The sequence below is a fragment of the Psammomys obesus genome, unplaced genomic scaffold (assembly GCF_907164565.1).
Source record: "Psammomys obesus unplaced genomic scaffold, mPsaObe1.curated_primary_1811, whole genome shotgun sequence".
Classification (NCBI taxonomy): Eukaryota; Metazoa; Chordata; class Mammalia; order Rodentia; family Muridae; genus Psammomys; species Psammomys obesus.
Window position 1 is genome coordinate 5,953,176 of NW_026596440.1, and position 18,705 is coordinate 5,971,880.

Sequence of the window (18,705 nt, forward strand, 5' to 3'; positions counted from 1 at the left end):
GTAGGGACATGGTGTCAGAGCACAGTCCAAGATGGAGTCATGTGAGAATCCTGAGTGCTTGTTAAAAGGTAAGAGGAGTCTCATGACCTCAGTTTCTTCAAAACACAGAATTGTTCTTGGAATGTGTTTTTGTGCTCCTCCCAGGTGTGGCAGATAGGAGTGACTTTACTTCAGCTATTGCCATTCATATACCTCTGTGGAAAAGCAGCATTTTTTTCATAAAAAAATACTCATGTCTGAGGTGGTAGACCATGAACTGTTGAGATTTGCTTGATGTGCTGGGGCTTTTGTTTTCTGTTGACACATGGATTTCCTGTTTTTATTCCTCCTCCTCTTCTTCTTTTTCATAATTACTGAGACACTTTTTTTTTTTTGCCACATGTGGCTTGTCTTTGTGATTGAACACCTTACTCATGTGCTTCTTCATCCTCAGAGTATAAATTGTCTGATGCACTAAATAAAGTTGGCTACTGCATGAGACTTTGGTCTGGCTCATTTTTAGGCCCCACTCTCCCAGGTCCATGATGCACCTAGAGCAGTAACAATAAGCACATTGCTTCCACCTGTTTAATTTTTAAAAAAGCCAAAAGTAGGCAACCCAGTCTGTATCATTACTTTATTGCTTTAATATTACATATTCCAATGAATACATAAACTCTTTTTTAAAAAAGTAAGGCACATGAAAAGCCTTCTGTGCAAGTTCCATATTATTTTTACATCCTATTGGCTAATAAAAGCATTACAACTACAGAATAAGAGACATCTAGAAAAGAACATGATAGTTGGAGAACAGACTCCCAAACCATTATTAGGTTTCACCTCATGGCACAATTAGTCAGCAAACCCAAGGTTTTGGGTGGCTACAGTGTGGCTACATTGCAACTACAGACTCACTGACCAGTGTGTCCACATATGTACAGCCAGGTCCCCAGTATTATACAGCTTACAGGAAGAGCAGCAGCTAACTGCACCTGCGCCCTGTCCTATCACAGGGTAGGGATTTGGCATTTTCAGTCTTTTTGCATGCTGTGCTTGCTGTTCACAAGGCTTGGTTATACAATGCTGAAGACCATGGAGAGATACTGCTCGTAAGACACCTGAATCCAGCCGTCCTGATCCGTGTCATAGCGTCTGAATATGTCCGTCAACCGCTGGAAGAAACACAGTTATTGAGAATTACTGGACAGAACAGGTATTCAGATAAAAGACATGTGGGGACCCAATCTCAGAAGCACATGCATTTCCATTTCTCTCATCTCCTAGAGGGACACTGTAATAGCATTCACACCGAAAGGCACAGGTTGGGTAGTCTTGAGCACCTCCAGCCTGCAGCTTTCTGAGCAACAAAGCCCCTATGGTTAACTAAGCTCGAATCCTAACAGACCAGATCTCCAACAGCATAAAAAACAGGGTGGCATGCTAATTTTTTTTTTTTTTTAAAGACAGGGTACTGTTATGTAGCCAGGCCTACCTAGAATCATGAATCTTATTGTTTGCGGCTCAGAGAGCTAGGATTATAGTCCTACAGCATACAAGGCTTGGAATGACTGGGGTTTTTTTTGTTGTTGTTGTTGTTTGTTTTTAAGATTTATTTTTATTTTATGCATATGAGATACTGCCAGAATGTATTTCTGGGTATCATGTGTACTTTTTGCCTGTGAAGGCTAGAACAGGACATCGGATCCTCTGAAACTGGAGTCACAGACGGTTGTCAGCTGCCATGTGGGTGCTAGGAATCAAACTTGGATTACCTAGATGAGTAGGCAGTGCTCTTCACTGCTAAGCCATTTCTCCAGCCCCTCACATTCATTTTTAAAGAAATCATAGAGCATTGTAATTAGCAGTCAAATCAGAGATGTACTGTTACTGACTTTCTTTAACCAAAGCAACACTCTTGAGAATATATTTCAAAATTCTACATTATATCTTAAGACCTAATGCTGTTCACATCTCTCAACGGTTTTGTAACTAACAAAAGTGTCCTCAGCCTAGGATTCAATATCTAAGAGACAAGTTCTATGAACTGAATCTACTTCAGACAAAGGGACTGGAGCATGAAAATCTAATGCGTAACTCACTCTGAGCTAACAGCTGGTAAGTCTTATCATTATACTGTTATTTCTGTTGCTGCTTTTGTTTGGAAATTTCCATAGCAAAAAGCTTAAGAAGCATGGGCATATCAACTTTCCACATTTACAAAGCTTAAACCTAGAGAACTGTGACCTCTATCTCGACGCAGCAGTAGGGCCTGCTTCTTTGACAGGAAGATGCCGAGCCTGAACAACCTAGAGTTTGCTTAGCATACCTAGATAGATAGGTCACCAAGTGCTTGGCAGGGCTGTCTGGCACAGTCAAGAACCATGGGCGAGGAGGAGATGCAGGAGGCAGATGCCTGTGTAACAATGCACGTTCCTTCCAGTACTTTGTGGATTTGGGGTTTTTTGTTTGTTTTGGGAGACAGGGTTTCTCTGTATTACTGCCCTGGGTATCCTGGAACTTACTTTGTAGACCAGGCTGGCGTTGAAGTCACAAAGATCTGCCTATCTCTGCTTCCCGAGTGCTGGGATTAAAAGTGTGCACCACCACTGCCTGGCTGGTTTTTCATTTGTTTTTTATAGTAAGTAGAATGTATATTTATAATGATAAAAAGTAAACATATGGTATACAGCTATATTCTACTACTTTGAAGGATGAATTCAAAGCGAGCATAGGCTACATAGTGAATTTAAGGCCAGCCAGAGGTATAGAGACCCTGTTTCCCAAAATAAGAAGTACAGCATTTCAATTATATAAGTCAATTATTATTACCAAGGATTATGTACTATACATAAACATATTGCTAGACTTTCATATGTCTGGCATCAAGGTTCGTCATACCAGCTTTACCATCAAAATGCAATGTCTTATGCTATAAGGTCACAACAGCTGTGACATCAATAAGGAACAGACATTTTCCAAGGCATTATAATCTTATGGAACAATTAATGAAATATCACTCTGAGGCACATGATCCTAGTTCCAAGAGCTCAAAAATTTTCCCTTGCTCTAAAATTTAATTAAACAGAAGGGAAAAGAAGTACTCATTCTGATAGCTGACGGAGGCTCCATTCCTGCCCCCACTCCCACCTCTGCATGTCACACAACAAACCCACATGAAGCTGCTTAGTCACCTGTAGGACGATGCAGCCCTGGATGAAGTCATCAAATGCAATCTGCCCTCGTCCTTGTCTGTCAAATTTGCGGATGAGGATGTCATGGAACTGATCAGAGAGCCGGTAGCCTTTGAGAGAGAAGAGTCATATCAGAGACAGACTAGGAAAGAAATAAAATATGAATCACTGCCTAAACTTTCCTTTCTAAGATCCCAGGGTCTCAGATCAATAGTGGTTAGATGGGAATAAGAGGGAAAAAGTTACAAATTTATTAAAAGGCATTCTGGAAACTAAGTAGGCTACCTAAATACAGTAATATGAAATAAGTATGTTGTCAGAGCTGTGATCTTAAACACCTGTGACAACTTGCAAGTCTGTTTGCTGTCTTGCTTCTTATCAACTTACTGGCTTTGTTAGCTAACTGTCCTCATTCTTGTGCCTAAGAAAATGACCACAAGGTAATTAAGCTTTGTATTCCTGAATCTAGTAGGGACACTTCACTATGTCAACTTATCTAGACATGAATGTTCTCAGTGACTTGCTGTCCTTGGTCACTCATCATTAGCAGATGCTATGAAAGTTAAAATATCATTGAAGGCTCTAGTTACATAAAGAAGGTAATTAATGGGAACTCACACACAAATTTGTTCATTTGGTGTTGGGTTCTTAAAGTACAGCTAATCAGACTCATAAAGATTAAAATCAATAATGTGTCACTGGGCATTATGAGTCTGTTTCTGGAAGTGTAGCTTATCAGTGCATGAAGTTCAGGATCAATAACAGATCATCAGGCATTATAATTCCATTTCCAATTTACTGAGTGTGTTTGAAAGGTCTTTAGCGGGGCATGACAGCACATGAAGATGTGTGGACACACCAGACATACAGACATCACCAGAGGCCATGTTTAAGAAGGACACCCTTTATCTGCTTCCTTCCCTTGTCACTTCTGTGACTGGGGTTATCCTTATTGATTCAGGAGATAAAATCCAGGTGACGAAACATTTTACTGGTTTTCAGTCTTGTTGGAAGCTTTGTAGGTATATGGACCTGAATCTCATAGTTAATTACCACATGAAACTTAATCATTATAGTGAGAAATGTTCAAACACAAAAACGTGTTCACAGCACCTTCCAGAGCAGTTGCAGGAAGTGGGGACAGGAACTTATATTCAAGAACCCTAAGCAAGTAAGTGACAACAAAACTGCTACAGGAACCCCTTTCCTTACAGATCAAGAGGCGATGGGACCCCCGATTTAAGTCTGAAAGAGATACCACAAGGGAACAGCTGCCACAACTCACTTCCTTACCCCTAGCACGTAAGGTAGTGGCCCTGGCTAAGCCCTGATCCTCGGAACACAGAGCTTCAGGCCCAGGTGTAGACAGAGTAAGACAGGTACTGCTGGTCTCTTGCCAGAGCAAGGAAAGGACAGATGGAAAGAGAATAAATATATAAGATTCCTGACTGCGCATGCAAACAACCCCATTGCCGCTAGGATTAACTTGGAATTTCTCTGACCATTGGTACTCTTGTAGGGAAAGCAAAGACAGACTAGCAAAGACAGACAGACTAGCAAAGTAAACTACAAAGAAGTAAACCACAAAGAATGCTCCCTAGAAAGGTCAAAATTTGGCAGCAAACTGGCCTCCGAAGAGCTCCTTCAATCCAAGGGCACAAAAGAAAGAATAGCACTGCCTTAGAGCCAAAGCACTTTGTGCTCAGCCTCGTGGCCTGGTTAGGACTGCCAAGTGAGACACATATTAGACCCAGCCTGCTGACTGTAAGGCAACATCCTGACTTGTATCCATGTAATAGGATACGGCCACCCGGAGGCTTCCATTCCTGTGCAAGTAGCAAGATCAGATCATAAATTCTCAACCAGGGAAGTGCCCTGGACTCAGTCTTGACCATGTGAGGAAGGACAGACCAGGTAGAATGCCCTCAGAAAAGGATAAAGGTTCTGAGTGAGGTAATATGAAGACATATTTATTCTTTGAGTCTGCCCCAACTGTGTGAGAGATGTTTTTCGGTAGCACTAGAGATGAGAATCTCACTGAACGGAAAGGAAACATTCTGTGTCTGTTTCCAATAGCCTTTGGTGACAGGCAAAGTCCTTTCTACCTAGAAACTATAGGAGGTATCATACTACCACTGACACTACTGGTCCAGGCTGCTGACCTATGGCCAGGTTGGTCAGCACCAGGCAGTGAGCACCTAGACAAGAAGTTCCACTGCCAGCAACTTAGCCCCATGCTTCCAGAGAAAACCCAATGTAGTCACAGCCATCTCCAGTAGATAAAGGAATGATTTGCAAAGAATTAATCTGTATCCCCCAAACCAGCAAATGGCATAAAAAAAGGTAGTGTGTAGGTCTTGTTTGATCCTAACTCAGGCAATGCACTATTAAAATCTATTAAGCTTGTAAAATGAGTCAACGATAAGCAGCCATGTTTTTTACTTGTAGGTCATGGTACAAGCTCCAGATCTGCCTAAGCCTCCACCATAAAGGAGATGAGCACATCCACCAAGATTGGGCATGGCTAAAACTATAGGTAAGTGGAGGTTTGTTATACTTTCATTAGTTTTTACAATGATACTGAAGAAGAAGAAGAAGAAGAAGAAGAAGAAGAAGAAGGAGGAGGAGGAGGAGGAGGAGGAGGAGGAGGAGGAGGAGGAGGAGGAGGAGAAGAGGAAGAAGAAGAAGAAGAAGAAGAAGAAGAAGAAGAAGAAGAAGAAGAAGAAGAAGAAGAAGAAGAAGAAGAAGAAAAGAAGAAGAAGAAAACGACCAAACAAACCGAAACTACGTAAGTTGCCAGAGGCTAGATGGATAAGGGGATGCCAAAGGGGTGCAGGCTTTATGGGTAAGGGATTATTCACTCCAACTGTGCTGCTCTCTAGAGCAGATGGCTTTACTGCGGGTGAAGTAACCAAAAGGTGTGCGTGTGCACACCTCGAACAATCAAGTGAAGAGAAGCATCCTTAGGTTCACCAGGTACCTTACAGAGTCCTAGGCATCACTGGGTTAGCCTGGAACATGACAGACACTCTTATTCTCTACTGAGCTCATGTTTACCCAACAACAACCATTTCAGGAGTCAAAATAGGAACTTTTGCTTCTAAAGCCAACTCCCTAATAGCTGCCACAGAAAATATTCCAAATTAGTATGCACTCAGAAAATTATTTCTTTTTCCTGGATAGTAAAGAGAAATGTCCTTAGAACACAGGGGATTGCTGTGCTGAGAAATGTTACATGAGGGAGATGCTGCCGCTGTCCAAGATGAACCTAACCAGACATGGTTCCCACTGTTCTCCTATACAAGATCCTGAAATGTCACTGGTCTGACTATTAAAAACCAGGACACAGAGGACACTTATGCCTTTAACTGGTCTTAAAGACAAAGTGAGAAGGGAGAGGACAAAAGAAAAGGAGTGGTCACTGTCATGGCAGAATTATAGAAGCCATATTAGTATCAAATAACACACTATAGGAAAGTAAAACTTAAGATATTCACAATACATTAGATTATAATTCACTTTTTAATAAAACTTTTCTAGAAGACATCTATTAACCTTTTAAGAAACAAACCACAGAAAGATTTGGTAAGGGCAACAAGCAGAGAGTACTACGTGAAACTGTTCCAAATTCGAATCTTGGTGTAACCATGACAGGTTACAGATGGACTGCAAAAACTTCACAGTGATTCCTTTGTAAGTAAAAAAAGTCCCAGTTTGCTCTCAGACTGGAGGCTAGTTCTGGGAGCCTCTAATTATGCTCTGGACAGGTACTAAGAATATTTGTAAGAAACACAGCACACTTTGCATGCCTAAGCCCACACCAAGCACACACGTGCTAAATGCATTTGAGAATGGGCACACAAACTTTCTAATTTCCCACTGAAGCAAAATTTGGGTGGACCAATAAATTTTATTATTTATAGAATTATTTCTTAGTGTTATCTTATCATTGTGTTCATGTACTTTGACAAGCCACTGTGTACAAGCTGCTAACTACCCCACACATTTTTCTACTTTAAATTTTTCCAAAAGCCACATTCTCAATTTTGCTCATGACACCATCTGATTTCACAAAAAGTAGATGATTTGTATAGCCCTTATCTCATTTTGGATGAAACACTGTGTGAAAGTCTCCATGTCACATATAAATCTTCATGACAAAAAATAGAATCAAAATATGAACCTGTACAACAAAAACAGAAATTTCACATGGACTGGGTTAAAAAAAAAAAAAAACGATCAACAAATTGAACAAAGTAAAACAAAACTTGAGAGACTCCTATATTCCAAAATGAAGTATGCTATACAATCAAGACAACTGAATTACCAAAACCTGAGAGTGCTTGTTTGAGCTCGTTCTTGTCAATCATCCCAGAATTGTCCCTGTCGTAGGTGCGGAAGACGTTCTGCCAGTCTGTGATGTACTTCCACACGCCTGTGAATTCACTGAAGTTCACACCAGCCTTGTTTTCCCGATCAAACATAGCTGAGATGAAGAGAACAGCACACACACATTAAGTTTGCACTTTCAACAGCAAAAGACAACCACAGCACACTACCGACAGTTTCATACCACCTCCGCACCTCGGGTGCTGGCGCGGAGCCACAGCTGGCCTGTAAAGAAGGTGAGTTTGTTGAACAAATTACTATACTCCTAAAAGCCCGGTTACCCTGGGGTGGTGGGAGTGTGGAGACGGTGCCCAACACTAGCCCCTGAGTGATGACAGCCAGAGCACACACTCGGAGCTGCTTACAAGGTGGACAGTTACGATACAGTTTCACACTTCAGATGTTCTGAAGAACGGAAACGTTTAAGAGTACCATCACTCCATCAGGAGGAAAATGGGATGCAAAGATTAAGGCCCCATTCTCCCAGCTCTTAGTCCTGAGCTGGAGTAAACCCTTTTACTGCCTAGGTATCACAGCTCCAGAGGGAGGCTTAGATAAGTTCTCCTCGGGCAAGAAATACCTGTTTTAATTAGAAGGTGTCCTGATCTATTATTAGATTTTATTTTTTAAGGCCTGAATATTTATTTTAAAAGATCAGTTTATTTCTAGATCCAAATTCATAAGAACCGGTAACTACATTTACATATAATCATAAAATAGCTAAAAATAAAAAACTTGGCCTGAATCATTACTGCAAATACATGATGAAACCATGATCTTTTCAGGCACAGGCACTTTAGGATAGTGTTCCTCTGTATAGTGCAAAATCACATCAGCAACCAGGAACAGTTTCTCCTCACACCGAGACATCAACTTCACAAACGGCTCGGTGCTGATGCGCTGTAACACAAGCGAACATTAAGAAGAATTCTTAGGTGAGGAAAGCAGCTTTTGGCAGTTACCCCACGTGTCAACATAATCCTAATGCTGAAGGCTGTTTCTGCTAGAAATTCAGAAGCTACCGTGACAAGGCCACCTACATCGATCCGATGGCGTAGCTAAATGCAGTTAACTTAAACCAACACACCCTGTTGAGATCACAAGATGTAGTGTAGTACTACAAAAGGGCACAGGAGAGCTAAAGCGGAAAAGGCTAGACATATACCTCGTCCCCTGTGGTGAAAGGAACTTGATCATAAGATTGCATATTAAAGAAAATCGGAACAGAAAAACTGGAGAACAGTCTACCTCCCAGGCAGAAAACCTAAAAATCAAAAGAACAGTAAATCCCTCCTAAGAATATGTACTAACAGGCACCAGCATCTTTTTCATCCTTGTTTACACGTGCACTCAGGTTGTGGTGGTTTGATGAGAATGCCCCCACAGGCTCATGTACTTGAACTTGGCCTTCCTGGAGGAAGTAGGTCACTGAGGGTAGGCTTTGAGGTTTCAAAGCCTTGCACCATTCTGTAGTGAGAATTTTGTAATTTTTGTTTCTTTAAAAAACACAGAAATGTTATAGGAATATGTTTACATTTTATTCCCAAGTGTGGAAATAAGAGGCTGCTTCATGCTCTAACAGGATTGTGGTTTTGCCAGATACAGATAGTTTCTGCCAGTGTGTAATGCTTGGAGCTCTGGGAACTTTTCAGAGACTATATAACTGTTAGGGCCCCAAGAGGCAGGTTGCTGTTGTTGCCTGGTTGGTGGTTGGATGCTGTTGGTTGAAGTTTGTCAAGTAGTCATGTACAAAGACACGAGAAAAGAAATCAGATATCCTGACATGGAAGATCAAACTTACCCCAAGAAACTGGACAACCCTCATTAGCAGGAAGTAATCTAATGATAACTTTGCCCCTTTCCCCTCTTCAATCTATAGTGTTAAGGAGTTACTAACGGTGAAAGTGAGAAAAACCCACAAAGTAGCCAAGACACCTGACACACCTTTCCTGGTGCTTTCACTCTCTCTCTTTCCATTTTGTGCTTGTGATTCAAGATGTGAGCTCTTAGTGTCCTGTTTATGACACAAGGCCTGCAGCCTATTGCCAGGGTTCTGCTATTATGGACTTAAACCCTCCCCCAAAGCCGTAGGCAAAAAATAAACTCTACTATAAGCTGCCTTAGTCATGGCGTTTTATCAGCAATGGAAAAGTAACTAATACTCAGGGAGAAACCAAACTGATAATCCATTTCTTGCTAAGAAAGAAATAATAGAAATCCTTCCTGGAAGACCCACCTCCAGCTCAGGCCTTGGTACACACATATTAAATTCAACCATATGTGAGCTCACAAAACAAAGAAAACTGACTAAAACACGAAGGAAATCAGTTACATGTACGAAGCTCAGCAGGAAGAATTATTAGATGTAGACTGCCTTTTTACAGACTTTAAAATCATCAGAAATAGAAGGTAAAGTAGATGTAAGTTAACATATGTAATTCTGAAAAGCATTTTTTTAAAGTTTAGAAGACTATTACATATAACTTTAAATTAAAAAAAAAACACAAAAATGAATTTGGGAAAAGACACTACCAAAATAACAAAAGAACACTGAAATGTAGGAATTTTATACATCTATAACCTTCGAGTTAGAAATGGAGGACAGACTACGATGTCAGTTTAAACTAACGAGTAAGTGAAAGCATCCAGAAGTACAGAAGCAGGAAGGACGGAAGAGCCCACTAGTATCTGACTGGGGTTACAGTAGCTCCCACAGAGACAACCACCTCGTCTGTCCGCACGAATACTTACAAATGATTGACCTAACCGTCACTGGATTAAACGGAGTCCACGTACCTGAAAGCAAATGATGTAATAGCAATTAGACAAAAGAAGACTCATTTACAAGAAGCACTAAGTGCCTGACTTCCTGTTAATCAATGAGAATCAGTAGCCTGCTCTGAAACCGAGGTTGCAAGCATAGGCCTGCTCTCTCGGACAGCAGGAGCCCGGACTGCCTACAGGGACCCCAAGCCCTTCTGGTCAGTACCCAGTCTGTACAGCCAGGTTTAACCTGTTAGTAATTACCAGAGGCTGGATGTTGTTTCTCTGTAGAGCTTTACCTGTACAAATTTCTGGGGCGCGCAGATGTGCCCACGTCCCAGAGACCACTTTCCAGTCTGACAACTCTTTAGGACTGTTAGTGACTAAATAATAATTTTACAGGGAATCCTCTAGCTTATATATAAGTGTGACTCCTTTCAGCTCTTTTTTTAAATCTTAAACTAGAACTCTATTTAATAAAAATGTCTTCAGAACTTTTTTAAAAAAGCAAAAATAAGACTTTTCAAAGTACAACTAAAAACATGCATCTCAAGTCACTAATATATTCAGTCAAATCTACTTCAAATGCACTAGAGAAAGAGGTAAGTATGGTGACAAGTGCCTATAATCCCAGAACTTGGGGGGTGGGGGGGAGAGCAGAAACAGGAAAATTAAGAGTTCAAAATCATCCTCAGCTAAACAGTAAATTTAAATTAAAGTCAGACTGGGCAACATTTCACAAAAGACTCACCAACCAACAAACCAACCAAAAAGGAGCTTGAGAAAAAGTAATTTTTAATCTATAACCCAAGAAGCCCCAAAATTTGTGACACATTATTTCATAAAGGTAAGAGAAATCCTCTGATAGTTGATGTTCATTGTCAACTTGATTGGGTTTAGAACCAATCACCTAGGAGATTAATAAATCTCTGCATATGAAATAATACATCTCTATGCGTATGAAGGCATTCCAGATGGAATTAACTGAAGGGAAAGACCCACCCTGCATGTATGTGGCACTATTCCATGGAGTGGGGCCCAGACAGAAAGAACAGGAGAAAGAAGAAAGCTAGAGGAGCGCAGGAAGACCAGCGCCCCCCTTTTAGGCTCCTTGGCTGCCATGAAGTAAGTGGATGGTTCTGTCCCACCAAACCCTCCCCTTCAGGATGGACTGAGCCCAAGCTGTGACCCAGAACAAATTTTTCTTTCCAAAAGTTGCTCCCAGGTACTGTGGTCACAGAGATGAGAAAACAAATCCTGCTCTGTGCTCCTTCTGTCTGCTGACCACACTTCTATGTAAACAAGTCTCAGAGTCCCGGTGTACACAAAACCCCTCCTACTGTGGTGTCAACTACCTGTAAACAAAGAGGTCTTAGAGATGACTAAACTGAGGTGAGAAACCATGCTATTTTTAACTTCCCTTCCAGTAACAAATTAATTAAATTTTCTAAAATAATTTAATCTGATTCCAAAATCGAAGTAGAAAACCAATTGTAGAGGACTGCCTGGAAGTCAAAGTAGTTTAAACCATGAGAACACAGCACTTCTGAGGGTAGTGAGCACTCATGTGCAACTACACAATGATAAAAGTGTTCCTGCACAGTACGGCTGGGACCCTTCTTCAGGAAGCTTGGAATCTAAAATCCAGAGAGAGCTAAAATTTGAACGCTATTCCCTCTGAAACTAAAAATAGCATGTATTTGCCTGGTTAAAGTATTAAAAGGCAGGTCCTTTATGGGGTGGTTAGGTCATAAGAACTCCAGCCTTAGAAGAGAAGCTTATGAGAGAGACAGAAAATGTTAACAGTTGCCGAAAGGACACTAAGCCCTCATTCATGTCAGGATCACTCTGAAATTGGTACCCAAGCTAAACAGGGAAAATCTTGGCTTATGCTGGGAACATAAGAACTGCCCCCATGTGTGCAAGGCCTTGCACAGATCCACAAGCTAAGAATCTGTGTGTCCCAAGAGGCTTCGGTAACTGTTTTTGTTTATATCTTGGAAAAACCAAGATTATATTAACTGAATAAATTTTCCTTTTCACTTTATCAACTATTTTAATTTTTAAAAAAAATAATCATCTTTAATCTTTTTAAATATAATTTTTATTTATTATAATTTATTCACTTTGTAGCCCAGCTGTAGCCCCACCTTCTTTCCCTCCCAATCCCACCCTCCCTCCCTTCCTCATCTCCTCACTAGTCCACTGATAGTGGAGGGCCTCCTCCCCTTCCATCTGACCCTAGCCTATTAGGTCTCATAAGGACTGACTTTCATAGTCTTCCTCTGTGGCCTGGTCAGGCTGCTTCCCTCTCAGAGAGGAGGTGATCAAAGAGCCAGCCACTGAGTTCATGTCAGAGACAGCCCCCCTTCCCCTTACTAGGGAACCCACTTGGATACTGAACTGCCATGGGCTACCTCTGTGCAGGGGGTCCAGGTTATCTCCATGGATGGTCCTTGGTTGGAGTATCAGTCTCAGAAAAGACCCCTAGGCCCATATATTTTGGTTCTGTTATTCTCCTTGTGGAGCTCCAGACCCTTGTAAGACTTACTGGTAACCTTTTTTTGTTTCATCTTTACTGTCTTATTTTCTGTCTAACCGATAACATAATTAAATTGTACTCTATTTTCTGTGTTCTGACTATTTAGACTAGAGCAGATTATCAGTGTACATAAATGCATAAATTCCTTCATAGTGCAGGTAATAGTGATACCAGTATTTTTGCCCTGGACACCTAAGGTCTCTCACTTTCTTTCAGTCTGAAACCTGTGTGCTTTTCTGCCTTGTCTGTACCAGCTGTAGATCACCAAACACACGAGCCAAACTACTAGACACCCACTCTTCTGCCTACATGCTACCATGGATCCTACGCTCCCTAGCCTCTCTTCATTGGAAGATGTACTTCGTACCATATGAATATGGCTGTTCCTGCCTTCAAGCCAGAATTCTCATTTTCCCTAATAACCCCTGTCCAAGTCTACTTCCCTACTGTAATAATACGACACAGTGGCCAATTTATACACCATCATTCTATTAGGTGATGAAAATCCACCAAGATTTAAATGGTCCCTTCAAAATACCATCTTATATTTCTCATAGGTTATATAATAAAATTTGTGTCAATTCTAGTCACCTTTGTCTCAGGCAAAGGTCACTCTGAAAACACAAATGAATCAAGGATGCCTAGCATAAGCGGATGGCAGAGGTGGCAAGGGCTTTCCTTTAATTTTGACACCAAGGCTATGAGGCACTATCTAGCATCTCACTTGCCTTCTCCCTCTGTCCAATCAATTATAGGAAAATGCTCCTCATTAGAACAAAAATGAGCCTTTTAAATTTTTATTATGTTTTGAAACTAACTCCTTTCCAAGCTTATATAGCACACCTGAGCAAAAACAATCTAATAATTAGAAAAGAGAGCCACACCTGAAGAACTACAAACGCCATTTAATAAGAAAAATGTCTCTAGGGTTATGGATGAACTCAGTCGGTAGGGTGCTTGTCCACTATGTATTTCTAGATTCTATCCTCAGTACATAATAAACCAGCATTCAGTATTCAGTAGAGGTAGGAGGATCAGAAACTAATGGTCATCCTTCACTAAATACAAGTTTAAGGCCAGTCTAGGACACATGAGTTTGCTGAGAGAGAGAGAGGAAAAGAAAAAATGTGGGGGCTGGAGAGACAGCTCTCGGCAGTAGAGCACTCATTGCAGAGGACCCAGATTTGGTTCCCAGCAACTACATGGTAGCTTACACCCTTCGGTAACTCCAGTGCCAGGAGATCAGGTGACCACTTCTGTCCTCCATGGGCAGCAGGCACACACTTGGTACATATACATACAAGCAGACCAAACATTAATATAAATAAAATAAATCAATCTTAAAATTAAATAATTAAAAAAAAAATTGTCTCTAATGACACTGACACCAGGAAGAACATGACTCCAGGGAGAGCTCCGTACAAAGGCCACAATCTTGATTCTGCTGAGACACAAAATGTTCCTCACATATATACAAACACCTTCCCATAATCCTGCTGCTATTTCCCGAACTGGCCCCAGAGTTTTACTGTTTGGGTTTTGTTTTTTTTTTAATTTGATTTTATGTGCATTGGTGTGAGGGTGTCAGATCCCTGGAGTTACAGACAGCTGTGAGCTGCCATGTGGGTGCTGGGGATTGAACCTGAGTCCTCCAGAAGAGCAGACAGTGCTCTTAATCACTGAGCCATCTCTCCAGACCTGGCCTCAACCTTTTCAGTTCCAGCAGGTCTTACAGCAAACATATTTCCACAGAAGTACTTAAGGACCATCTTGAGGGCTTTCAACGCTAAGCCATTACTTCTAAATGTCACTTGACAACTTTTCATTGTTCCTGATGATCCTCTTTAGAGGAGTTGCTATGACTGATTTAGCCAAGTAGGTCAAAGGCCTTCTAGATAACTAAAGGACCTCTGCTGCATAGAGCCAACCTTTTTACCTCTCCCCCAAGGCCTACCCTACAGCTCCCATTTCTCAGAAACCATTTTCTGAGGCTCACGTACATTTGTTCTAAAGCTTGGTGAAGGAACAAAAATGATAATTAAAAAAGTATGGACACAGTAGCTTAGAAACACCTTTACCTTATATTGGTAACAGCATTTCAGCCTTAAGGGCCTCCTTGCTTGGAAATAATTCCAGGAAAGAAATTGCTTGCTATGAACGGATCAGGCTTCAACTCACCATTGGATAATGCTTGCTGAAGCTCATTGTCTGAAATCACTCCACTCCTATCTTTATCAACCCTACAAAGTAAAAAAAGACCAGGTAAGTTGGTGAGTAAAAGTAAAAGAAAAATAAAACACGGCTAACACATCGTTTCTATCCATCTACACTAGGTCTGGATATTACTCTGGCCAGACCGGTCTCTTAGCTCAGTTTGAATGTCACGGCGCCTCCAGGTGTTCCAGACACTAAGGAACAGCCAGAAGCAGTATGGAGAGGTTGAATCACCTTTTTCTATCCCTTTTCAAGCTTTCTCTTAATTCTTCAAATCTGTCTTAATTTACACCTACACCAGTTCATATTTTACGTAATAGGTAAAGATTCTCTAGGACGATTAAGTCATACCTTGGCCACGACTCAGTGGAGTGACAATCAGGCATTCAGAAGGACGACCAGAGGCAGAAGACGCTGCATAGCAGCCAGCAATTTTTACTGCTGCCGTTTTCCTGACTCAAGATTTGGTCTGTTTCTAACGCAGGCACCCCAGACCCCGTTGGGCGGCTGGTGCGCGCCCCTCAGCCCTAAGCAAAAGGAACTGCCAACATGATCCTGAGTCTTGCGCTACTGTAGAAGAGTTAGTCGAGGATGGAGCGGAGTAGGAAAGGACCTCGAGGGAAGTCGGACGGAGAGAAGGGCAGGGAGGACGGGAGAATAGGCCCTGGAAACCCAAGACCGACCCAAGGGCCGGAGGAGCTGGGCGCCACCGTACTCACCGCTGGAAGACGTTCCACAGGAAGCTCTGGTCCGGCAGCGCCGCTCCGGCAGCAGGGCCAGCGCCCGGGCCTGGGCGGTAGGAGTAGGCTGCCATGGGCTGATGCACAGCGGTACAGCAGACCAACTCCAAACGCTGTGCTTCCGCCTCCGCCTGGGGCAGGACCAGAAGCGCACAACTTCCTGGGAACAACGGAAGCGCGTGCCTTTGAGTCACTTGGCAGGCGTGGTCAGTTGCCAGGCAACGTCTGGGGCGCGGCGCGGCTAGCCCGGCCTCCCTCCTACTCAGCTAGCAGAGCATCCAGTGTCCCTTGCCTTTTAGCCCGGCCCTGCCCCGCCCTCCTGCCCAGCCCAGTAGCTGGTCTTGACCAGGAGCTGCGGCGGCTGGGCTCGGAAGAGAGAGCATACAGCGCGGAGCCAACTGAGCTTACAAAATGCCACGACTTAGAAGGAAAGTGGTGAACGCTTCACTTGCGTTGATGAGTTCCCCGTTACGTCTACATAGATATTGCCGTGAATGTGACGTGCGCCAACCGCGCTAAGTTCTCGGCGGAAACTCAAAGTGACATTTTGAGTTCTCTGGACTTTGTTCATCTGTCCGTACTCCATCCTCCCGCCTTCCCACTTCCTTCTATAGGTTGAACCTGTCTCCTTGCGTTTGCACAAGTGACTTCATTTGTAAGTGGTCCCAGTCAGGTCTGGTCCTGAGGCGAGAGCTTCATTTGTCTGTGACCTCACCGCCCTTACCTGGACTTCTGTACTGAGATAACTTAACAGTTTTGGTGCTAAGTCCTTTAACTGTAAGCACTCCTTCATTCTGGATACTAATTCTATGATGCTTTTATAATTTGGAATGCCCCTGGACGGGAGAATGCACAGCATTGGGTAACTAACCAACAGTCGTACTCATATGCTGTCAAGCCATCCATCCTTCCACCTAGATCTCTGTGCTGTGTATAGTTCAAGATACTAGTCACCCCAGGTTCTGCCACAGGATTATTCCGGGTTTCCTATTTCTCATCCAGTGAAGACTGATTTATCATAATCAGAATTGCTCTGCTGTCTTTGTGGGATTGTAGTTTATTTGCTGAGGCTGAACACACCATGGGCCAAGGGTATGGCCTTGTACACTGAAACTTCCACGTGGACAATCATCCATTATTTAGCACAGCTTTAGATCTGATCAACTCCTAACTGTATCATTTTCTGTCCCATTTTTATTGTTCTTGTCCATGAGACATCTATTTGAGATTTTCAGATTCAAAGAAACATCTCACACAGCTCTGGCATTTACCTTTAAATCTACAAAATTCAAGGAAATTTCCCCCCATGATTTGGTGAATTCATTTTGTAAATCTGTCATTTTATAAATTTCTCATGAACTGTTCACCTTACTTGTTGAAACATCCTTTAGACTTTTCCAGTTCTTGAATTCCATTTTTATTCTGTCCCATCTCTGGTTCCTTTTCTCTTCTCCAGAAATACGAAAATATTAACAACCATAATTTTGCTATGTGAGCTGCAAGTTCCTAGTACAGAGAAACTTCAGCTGGAAGCAGTTACTTTAGCAGACTGGAGTCCAACATTTTCTGGGACTTAACTACCTGTTTGCTGACAAGTCTCCAGCTTGGACAGCTATAAAGGTCCTGTCCTGAGGAGACCACCTTCTTCAGCAACTTATAGGTAGCTGTCTTCCAGGCCACCATCTATCTCCCTACCCTATCTCAGGTTCGGTTTCCTCCTAACCAGGTCTGGTCTAAGCTTTCCAGGAGTTGAGAAATAAGTGAGATAACACCGCCCTCCCTCCTACAATGCTAATCATATCATGTGTCTGCATACTGGGCCAGTCTTTCCTTTAGCCTAATTTTTCTGAGAGTTTTATTTTCTTTTAGAACTTTTGTAAACATTGCCTTTCTGGGAGCTGAGATGCCTGATGCATTCCACAATATTTAGCCATGAAATGGGTGAGTCACTGTCCTTTCTTTTGCACAGATATTTTGTGTATGCACAGATGCGTGCATATCTTTGCGTACTTCTAACTTAGTACTCTAAACCACATGGCTCCTTTGCTCACTTTCCCAAGCTGACTGCATGACATCTGCACAGGGAAGACAAGTCCTTTTAAAGTAACCTTTCCTTCCTTGAACAGCCTCTGGGGCCAGAGCTCAGCACACTTCTTTCTCAGATGAATAATGAAGCTTTGTCCCTTGGCTCCAATAATATTCTGATTTGAATTTAGCATGAAAGAGAACCACCTCAGTTTTTATGAAACTCAGGCTTCTTAGTGACCATTGTTGAGTGTATCAAATGTGTGCTAGTTGGTTTGAGGAAGCAGCGAATGTCCACACACCACCAATGGCCATGGATGGACTTGTTCCAATCTGCTTGCTCTGACATGATAGCCACTTGCCACATGAGGCTTCAGAGCACAAGATGGACCAGTGTAACTGAAGTAGTTTTAAATTTCAAGTTAATTAAAATGTAACTAGCTACATGTGGCTACAATGAAACTTTGCTCAGTGCAAGTCAGAATATGAAGGTGCCATCACATCTGGTATCCCAACTTTTTTACTTACCTGGTTTGTTGCTTCTTTTACAAAGTTTCATTTTGTAAAAGACCTGCATTTTGAAAGAAAATCTAGCACTCCCACAGAGCCTTGCACTCATTAAACCTTCTGAATGGGGCCAAGTAGTCACAACTTTCCAATGGCTATATCCTGCCTTTTGGTTGGACCATGTCATTCTAGAGTTCCTAGTCATTCTAGGAATGCAAATTCTTGGGTGCAAACCCCTTAGGAATTGCAAGTCTTGGTTGCAATACTGAAGGGAAAATTTGTTTCAGATCTACCTAATGTCTTTGTTAGATTGTTTTTCAAAGCAACCAAACAATCATACTTTTATATTGTACGG

General features: G+C 42.1%; 1 protein-coding gene across 2 annotated transcripts; it reads right to left on the bottom strand.

Annotated features, from left to right (window-relative positions):
- Positions 1–602: 602 nt before the first annotated feature.
- Pdcd6 (programmed cell death 6) lies at positions 603–15,966 on the bottom strand. 2 transcript variants are annotated; one of them, XM_055598036.1, is made up of 6 exons: positions 15,798–15,966; positions 15,043–15,104; positions 10,311–10,355; positions 7,504–7,656; positions 3,171–3,280; positions 603–1,151 (listed from the first exon to the last, which is right to left on the bottom strand). In XM_055598036.1, exons 1-6 carry the CDS (start codon positions 15,890–15,892, stop codon positions 1,053–1,055), a joined length of 564 nt encoding a protein of 187 aa, XP_055454011.1. In that variant the 5' UTR covers positions 15,893–15,966; the 3' UTR covers positions 603–1,052. The 2 variants fall into 2 exon arrangements, with proteins under 2 accessions (XP_055454011.1, XP_055454010.1); XM_055598035.1 differs by having other exon boundaries at positions 7,498–7,656.
- Positions 15,967–18,705: the final 2,739 nt, after the last annotated feature.

Bases quoted from the DNA above. Each gene is read 5' to 3' on its own strand.
- Pdcd6 (XM_055598035.1), bottom strand. From the start codon at position 15,892: ATGGCAGCCTACTCCTACCGCCCAGGCCCGGGCGCTGGCCCTGCTGCC. The intron at 7,657-10,310 runs GTAAGTATTCGT...TCTTCATCTCAG, and splicing joins GACGGTTAGGTCAATCATTT to CTATGTTTGATCGGGAAAAC. The intron at 3,281-7,497 runs GTAATTCAGTTG...TCTCTCTCAAAG, and splicing joins ACAAGCACTCTCAGGTTTTG to GCTACCGGCTCTCTGATCAG.